We start from the raw sequence: 9,100 nt of genomic DNA, 5'->3' as shown, positions 1-9,100 counted from the left end.
AAAAAAAAATTGGATTAATACAATTGATTTATATGTTCGCACCAATTTAATTATATTTTTAATAGTTACTGACTTTTAATTATTTAATATATATTTATTATTTTATAATATGTAAAAATATTTAATACATAAAATAATTTATATATATAATGTTGATCCCGCGCAAGGCGCGGGTCTTCACCTAGTTATATAGTGTTCAAGAAAGAATTGTGAATTATGACAAAAGATATGATGAGTTAGTGTAAAACTGAATATATGATCAATGCAAATTATTTGGTTTGTGCCGTAAGCCGCCACATTTGATAATTTTCATTTACACCTTTCCATTGTATACATTTTATAGCACTCACATATTTGCTAGCATATTTATTTTAAATATGCAAAGTGAGAAAACATATATACACTAATCTTTTCATATATTAAATTTTAATCTAGTTAACAATAAGTATGAAATACACCATAAAGTTTATGTGTGATGTATTGTTTGACCATGAAGTAAGTTTTCATTATTTATAGGTTATTATATATTTTCTTAAAAAACGGTAATCTATATTACAGTTAGTAGCTAAACATATTTTAATGTTTGAGCCAATATATAAGAAATAATATACATGAGGAATCAGTTTTCGAATACAAAATAATAAAAGTTACATTGATTATCCACAATAACATTGATATACAACAAACATGCATTTAGACAAATAGACATATGGTTGTGTCTAATATATAATAAACGTACATATATACACATATCGATTTTTTTCCTTAAATATTATAACATACAGTGGTTATATTATTAATAAATCGGTTTCAATCTAAAATGAATTCTGTCGATGGAAACAATTATTATGTTTTAGAAGTTATTGTATTACATTTAATGAAAATGCATGTTATATTATTCTGAGTGGTTCATGCGATGATATCGTATATATTAAAACAGAAGTCACGACATTGATTCATGTGTGATTTTTGAAAAAATAGATTTAATGGACATATTCCTATAAAGTCATGTTACATTTAATATCTAATCTTATCATTTAAATTTTTGACCTACAAATTTTTTTTATTGGACTATCAATAATTATATTTAAACAATAGATGATCCATTGGATTTATAAATAGTATAAATTAAATAGATATAAATTAATATTGTAATACTATACCTCTATATGCTAAATATTTAAATATTTATTGATGTTAACTTTTAAAATTATAAAGATTTTTTTTTAAATAACAAAAATCAGATTATCTAACAATGATTAATCTTTACTACCTTAAACCAATGAAAATAAATTTTAAACTATATAGTTTATTTTAAAAATTAAATAAAAAATTAAATGTTTAATTATTTACTCGATAATATAAATCTATGAAGCGAAAAGTTTAATTTCTTAAAAACTTTCTAAATTTGTGAAATGTTACAATATCTTTGAATATGACAATAAAACAATATTTTACTAATCTTTATATATATATATAGTTATGATTTTAATAATGAAATAATAATCCGAAAATATATATAAAAGAATATACAAATACATGTGAAAGTTTGAAACAATCTATTCAATAAAAAATATACAGTAAACTTATTATGTTTTAAAAATTGATAGACACACATATATATTATAATATATACCAATTTAGAATTGAAAACAAAATATTTATATAAAAATAAATGAAAACAAAAATCCGTGCGGTTGCGTGGATCGAGATCTAGTAGTTGTTATTTTCCTAGTAGCATAAGGAAAATTAAATAAGAGGTCTGAGAAAAGCTCCTAAAAGTCGTCTTTTTAAAAATGCTCCAAAATTAATATGCAGGGGATATGTTGCAATATTGTTCAATTCTTGAAAGAATAAAAATCCGATAAGATGGGCGTCTTAAGATCGATTAAAGCTTCTCTTTAGTCGTGTTAAACATCTTCATCATTAATCTTGTTGATAAAAAAAAAAAAAAAAAATCTTTCGGCTTTACTCAACATCTTTACTGCCTCTCTACTACTAATCCCTGTTTGAGGTAAGCCTTTGCCGTCTCCTAGCGTGTGATGCTGAGGTACCGTACTCTGCTAATAGCCGCATTTTAATGTTTAACGTGTGATCAGATCATCCGGCTTGACATTGTTCTTCTCCATATCTCGCTCGTCTAGCTGATATGTACAGAGAAGAGACATCATGTGGTTAAGAATGCCATTGTTGTTGACGACACGAGAAAAGCCACAAAGACCGCGTCTTTACAACCAAAACTGAATCAGCCAAATGCATATGATATATATAGCTCATGAGAGTTCAAATCCCTTGGATTGACCCGAAAACAGGCAACAGATCATTTGCATCAGGCAGATCTAGAAGTTACTTCGATCCGGGGCATACATATAATTTATCAATAATGTCAACAGAGGCATTTGTCAAAAATTTGAAAAAATACACTGAAATTTTAAAAACCATGGTGGGCAACTGCCCCACCCTTTGTCCATCTACATCCGCCACTGTGACTACAAGTTTAAACACACAATCCTTTTTAAACTAAAGAAGTTTCCAGGGTATACATAAAGAGGCCAGATACGACACACAAAAAGACAAGGCTGCCACAAATGAAACAAGACAGATTTATATATACATTTCCGTGGCAGGGGGAGTAGACAAAAAGTTCCTAACTTTGTAAGCTAATAGGAGACCTATGTCAAGAGACCTTAAGGAGCTTCAGTAGCTTTCACAAATCGTCCTTTGACACGCAACCTTGTATCAGCTGTTGCCTTCCTCGATTCATACCTGATCGTCTTATCATATCTGCTCACAACCAAGATACGGTATTAATTCTCGAGTGGGAGATGTGGTCTAATAAGGAAAAAAAATGTCTAAAGCGGTATTTACCTCCGAGTTTTCCTCTTTTCCTTGTAACGCTGCATTGCATTGTCTCTGTACTGAGCCAGTTGCTCCAGATCAGACTTGGTTGCCACTACTCTCGTGGTCTTACAGCTAGCGGCGGAGTTTGAGCCTTTCTCGGAGCTAAATGTAAGTGGAAGATTGCTGCTCTCAGATGTTGCTGGCACCTGGCTTGAAGTTGGTCGATAGCAATCATCCTGCGAAAGAATCCTAATGAGCATTACAATCCACAACACTTGTATTGTATGTAACAAAGATATCTAACAAGCCAAAATGTTGGCATTATGAGGTAAAACAAAGAAAAGCAAACCATCAAGTTCTGAGTCTGTCTCTATTCACTAGAAGAAAACAGTTTCTTAACCCAAAGGCTGAAGCTAAAAGTTACCTGGCAAATCTGTTTAACACCTTTGGGCTTAGTGGAGCAAGTATCATTCATGAGGTCAACAAAGCTGTTGATTGTGAATGATTTATCATCTTTTGTTACATATGCATCTTTAGTGTCTCTTGACTGTCCCAAGTTAAAATCCCATATCTGCATGTTCACAAGTTAAGACAATAAAACTCCACAAGACTGACCCAAAAAAAAGAGAGATAGATAGATTGCACAAACCTGAGTAGTCCGGCCACCACCACTACTAGCACTAGGATTATCAGCATTCCACAGCAAAGAAGTAAACGACGTCGTGGGAGGCTGCTGGATAACTTCTCCACCGCTATTGATTTCCTCTGCATCTCTCGCCCGTCCCATTCTCTCTGTCATCTCCGGAACCATAAGCCCTTCCCTAGCTTCTCCGTCACCATTATTGAGCAACTCCTCAAGCTGTTTGCACAACACCTGCTTATACCTCCCACAGCTAGACCCACGCTTCCTAAACGACGTCGTCTCCTTGGGCACCGGCACAACCAGCTCTTGCAAAACGTTAGATCCAGTAACCCACGAATCCAGCTGCATCCCGAAACTCTCCATCGTCGTCATCATCATCATCGTCGTCGACGACCCTTCGTTCTCTTCTTTCCTCCCTCCCAGATCGACTCCCAACAAAGCGGCGAGCTCCAACGCCGATGGACAGCCGGAGAACCCTTCCACGGCGGAGCGGACATGAGCGTCGGAGACGGAACAGCTCCCGTGGACATCCCAATCGCAGTCCTGACACAAGACGAGGTTGTCGGTGAAGCACCGGACGGAGACAGGCTCGTTGCCGCAATTATCGCAGATCTGAGATCGCACGTGCTTTTTGGAGAGGAGATTCGCGGTGTGCACTTGCTGGTCACAGGGTAAACAGAGCTTCGCCGTGTCGGCTCTACAGAACAGAACCGCCGCTCGCTCGCCGCAGAAATCGCACGGATGTCTCTCGGAACTGCTCATGAATCCTCCTCTCTTTCTCTCAGATTATGTCTGGTGAGAAAAAGGAAGAACATGACACGAAGAGGTTTTGTCAAAATGTTATCTGCAAATCTTTGTAAAGTAAACAAGACAGAGAGAGAAAAATTAGAAAAAGTATTTATTGTCAGAATCTCCTCTAACACTGTGCGTTTGGTTTGGGATGTGCTCCTCTGTCTCGCCATCTATGGTAGATCGAGAGATGCTCAGATCTAACGGTGTGTAGAGTGAGTCTTCATTATTTAGACGGCGATGCTTACGTCGAGGTTACTGTAGTCTATAGGTGGTGACAGAGAATGAGAAAAATATCTAATCTACTTTTTCAACTTTCTAATCATTCTAATCTTTTTTTAATTTACAACGGGAAAGTTAGAGGAAAGCACGTGATTTTTTGGAGTTAGGTAATTCCTTAAACAGCAATTACTTGTGGAGTTTGGGTTCTTTATTAAATCACCAGTACCAATATAGTAGTAACGGTTTGAATCATATTTGATCTCTTACGGTCTTACCAAACATTTGTGTCTTCAAAATCAAAATAATGAAACCTATAGCATATATTATGTGCATCATATTCCCAGACACCGCAGGGTTGGTAGACGAAAAAAATTTACAGGAGGATATAATATCAACTTCTGTGTAGGGTCAGTTCTTGGCAAAATGTTTTATCTACTACTAGTATATATGCTAAAAGCACATGTCGACGATGTCGTATAACTCGCAAGATATTTTAAGACAATAAATGTGAAAAGAAAGTGACGTCAATAAATAAAAGTACAATGATATTAATCATTTTTTTTTTTAAGATTCATTATGTGTTTGTCGGATATAAATATCTTGATATTCCAAGATATCAAATCCACTAAAACTAAACGAGAAAACAAAGAAAAAAATGGTTGCTACATTAGAAAAGAACTAATGTTTGATCAAAAAAAAAAAAAAAGGAAAGAAGGATTTAATAAATGGGCTTGGGCCCATAATGTAAGCTCGACGAGTGGACTGGCGGCAATAGATGGTTGTATTCTTCTTCCAAAACTTGTTTTCGATTTGTCGCTGGTTTATTCGGGTTTGTTTATAACAAAAACCGGAGTGTTATCCGGCGAAAAAAATTCTTGCGAGTGGAGAAACCTTGTTAGTGCAGCAAGGTCAGAGTATAAATGCATAAATAAATAAAAAACACACAAGTTTTTTTTTTTCGAATTCACTAGAACAAAAAAGTCTTACACCAATCTTTTCTATTACAAGAATCATTTAGGATTAAACTCACCCTAGAGTCTAGACTTTTGTGTATCAGAATCTTTCCGACTCCGAGCTAAACTCCCCCTGAATCTAGACTTCAATCTTCCACCTTCACGGAAGTACTTCAACAACTACGTCAGCACGTAACGCAAAGCAACAACACCAAAAGCTTGATCACATAACAATGATCTTTTCGTTTTCTTCTTTGGCAGAGACAACTCTTACCATAGAGGCACATCCTCCATATATACATAACCAGAACTTGCTCTCCAAGTTCTTCCAAAAGCAACTTAAGCAACTTTCCTTTTTCTCCCAAGGAATAACTTTCTTGTCTTTTCCTCTTCAAGTAATATCATTTACACTTAATATAAATCTTCCAATAAACATATTGCTTCTTCTCCAAGCTTAACAAGCCCACGGACATCACATAACACAAACTTCAACCAAGCCCATCTTCATTACACACGCATGTACTACCTCATGTAGTACTTCACGAACTGATACAAAATATACATCTTCAATCTCCCCCTTTTTGGCTATGCATGTGAACTCACCACCTCTGGATAGAAAAGCCACGTCTTCAATCTCCCCCTATGAGTCACATCATGGTCAAAAACTAATATGAAGATCCATATCCTCAAAAGTGAGGAGGAAATCCCATTCCACCATCTCCATAGTGATCAAATCTCCTAGACCACGTATTCCTGAGCCCAAATCCTCCATGATTAGCTCCTTGAACAGACCTGAAACAGTCACGTCGAATATGCCCTTGAACTCCACAAGAATAACATACATGACCATGATACCTCATACCATAAGCTTGCTCCATCTGATTCTTCTCCCTCAATAACTTGAAACACCTTGGCCTAATGTGTCCAACAACACCACAGTGATGACAAACATGCCGAAACTTTTGTTGAGATCCACTCTTCAATCCAGAAACTCTCTCTGGAGCAGTCGCCGTATCAGTTGCCGTAGCAGTACTCGTAGCAGTACGCGTAGCAGTCACATTCTTCACACCAGTTGCAGGCGTCACTGTAATCTTCCCATTTGTTGCATTCCCAGCAAACCTCTTAACCTCAGGCTTTGTATCATACGTAACTACATCTTTAGTTTTATCTGCTGGTACAAAAACACCTCCAGATTTCAAACATTCTCCTTGATATGCAATGCCACATCTATCACTTTGCCCAATACTGAGAAGATGATCTAGCTGATTCGTCCCATTATTCAGCATCCTCAAATTCTTCTGATTCTCTGCAAGTTGAGCACCAGCCTGTCGTGCTTCTTCTTCTTTCTCTCAAGCATACTAAAGAGCTTCAGCAACTTGAGCTTCTAGCTTGGCTTTCTCCTTAGCCAAATCTGAATTCTTCTCAACCAGCTTGAGCTAATGCTCATACAGCTTTTCATAATTCCCAACAAGATCAAAGGTTCCACCTTCATCATCACTTCCAGCATCATCATCACCTCCACATGAAGACCCTGACACAGACGCTGAAGCTGATCCCACTGCAGATTCCGTCTTAGAACCAGACATAAAGGTTGTCAACGCCACAATACTCTTTAGCTCCTCACCATAATCAGATTCACTTTTAGAATCACTCTTGGTGATTGTCTTCTTCTTCCGCTTCTGCAGATTTGCACACTCATCAGCTACATGCCCAAAACCTTTGCATTCATGGCACTGTAGAACCTTTAGAGAATCACAAAATCTCTCTCTTCTTTCTTTCTCCTTCATGTTATCATCAACCATGAACCCCATAAAAGATTTGTTTCGTCCATTCCATGAGAAACGCTTCTTGATAGGCAACTTAGCTATCTCCATCAATCCTCAAGATCTACTTGAAACTCTTGTCCTTCTTCCTGAACCAGTTTCTGTCCTCACCCTTATGATCTCACCAGTAACTTAGGTGACCCGCTCTGATACCAATTGTTAGTGCAATGAGGTCAGAGTATAAATGCAGAAATAAAGAACGCACAAGTTTTTCTCTTTTCGAATTCACTAGAACAAGAAAGTCTTACACCAATCTTTTCTATTACAAGAATCCTTTAGGATTACCCCAATCCTAAGCTAAAAATCACCCTAGAGTCTAGACTTTTGTTTATCAAAATCTTCCCGACCCCGAGCTAAACTCCCCCTGAATCTAGACTTCAATCTTCCACCTCCACGGAAGTACTTCAACAACTACGTCAGCACCTAACGCAGAGCAGCAACACCAAAAGCTTGATCACACAAGCACCAAACAATGATCTCTCTGTTTTTTTTTTTGCAGAGACAACTCCTACCATAGAGGCACGTCCTCCATGTATACATAACCAGAACTTGCTCTCCAAGTTCTTCCAAAAGCAACTTAAGCAACTTTCATTTTTCTCCCAAGGAATAACTCTCTTGTCTTTTCCTCTTCAAGTAATATCATTTACATTTAATGTAAATCTTCCAATAAACATATTGCTTCTTTTCCAAGCTTAACAAGCCCACAGACATCACATAACACAAACTTCAACCAAACCCATCTTCATCACACACGCATGTATTACCTCATGTAGTACTTCACGAACTGATACATAATATATATCTTCAACTCTAAATCACCATGGACAGTGAGAGATACTCCGGGAGCAACCGGGACAGGGCAGGGTAGTCAAACTAAATGATGCAATATGCATGATCAGATTCACCTCCTACCTCGTTAATACATATAAGAACAGAGTTAAACTAGGAACAAATTTAGTACCATTGATATTTTCAAACTGAAATGGTTCGTTTGTCACAGTATTTTCTATAGATTTTATTTATTATCAAAGGAACATCCTAAATTAAATTATTAGTCAAACTTGGTCACTAACCGAAACCATGATGATTATCTAATGCCACGCGCATGAAGTGGTTATAGAATATTATACTATGACAAATGAAATGGTTCTTTTGTCATAGTATATTCTATAGATTTGAGTTCCTAAAGGAACACTTTAAAAGTAATTTATTAGTTAAACTGGCCACTAACCGGAACCATGATGATTATCTAATGCCACGCGCATGAAGTGGTAATACGTTCCTTTTACAGGGGACGTGCACAAAATGCGAGCCTCAGTGGTCATTGTGTGCCTGACAGCTACGGCCTCCAGCTTTCTCTTTACCCAACAATCATGTTTCTTCGTTTCCGTTTTGTACCTTAAATCCTTTCAAAATTATCTCTCTTCCTGGTCCTCTGGTTTGGAAACATTCCGGTGAGTTTGATCAAAAGAAATAAAGTAGTGTGTTATATAAAATGGCGGCCCTGGATGTGGATACGGTATCGAAATATCTGGAGAGATCGATGCAGAACTGTTCACTGAGTAACCAGAGAATGAGTTTCGAAGATGGGTTTGGTGTGACGGACGAGAGCGATGGAGATCATATACCGATCATAGATATAACGTTGGAGCTCAATTCTCACATCCCTGTTCCTTACCATTTGGAACAGTGTCTTGATCTTAAGGTAACAAACACAAAACCAGATTCATTTTCTTCTTCTGCCTTTTTTCTTTCTTTCTTTCTATGTTTTAAGTACTCTCTAGTCTCTTTGTGTTCAAAAAAAAAAAAAAAAAAAAAAAATCTCCCCA

General features: G+C 36.6%; 2 protein-coding genes across 2 annotated transcripts in view; one reads left to right on the top strand and one right to left on the bottom strand.

The window, feature by feature from the left end:
• Positions 1 to 2,409: 2,409 nt before the first annotated feature.
• Positions 2,410 to 4,359, bottom strand: LOC106301195 (zinc finger protein CONSTANS-LIKE 15-like). Its single transcript, XM_013737542.1, has 4 exons — positions 3,491 to 4,359; positions 3,266 to 3,412; positions 2,869 to 3,077; positions 2,410 to 2,784 (listed from the first exon to the last, which is right to left on the bottom strand). Exons 1-4 carry the CDS (start codon positions 4,244 to 4,246, stop codon positions 2,688 to 2,690), a joined length of 1,209 nt encoding a protein of 402 aa, XP_013592996.1. The 5' UTR covers positions 4,247 to 4,359; the 3' UTR covers positions 2,410 to 2,687.
• Positions 4,360 to 8,595: 4,236 nt separating this feature from the next.
• LOC106305059 overlaps positions 8,596 to 9,100 on the top strand; it is a 1,291-nt gene continuing 786 nt past the window's right edge. The window contains exon 1 of the mRNA XM_013741439.1: positions 8,596 to 8,976. Coding sequence (XP_013596893.1) covers positions 8,767 to 8,976 — 210 coding nt within the window. The 5' untranslated portion in view covers positions 8,596 to 8,766. The remainder of the gene's footprint in view (positions 8,977 to 9,100) is intronic.

Source organism: Brassica oleracea, chromosome C7 (genome assembly GCF_000695525.1).
Source record: "Brassica oleracea var. oleracea cultivar TO1000 chromosome C7, BOL, whole genome shotgun sequence".
Taxonomy (NCBI): Eukaryota; Viridiplantae; Streptophyta; class Magnoliopsida; order Brassicales; family Brassicaceae; genus Brassica; species Brassica oleracea.
The sequence above is the reverse complement of the archived record's forward strand: the minus strand, read 5'-3'. Positions and strand labels throughout refer to the sequence as shown.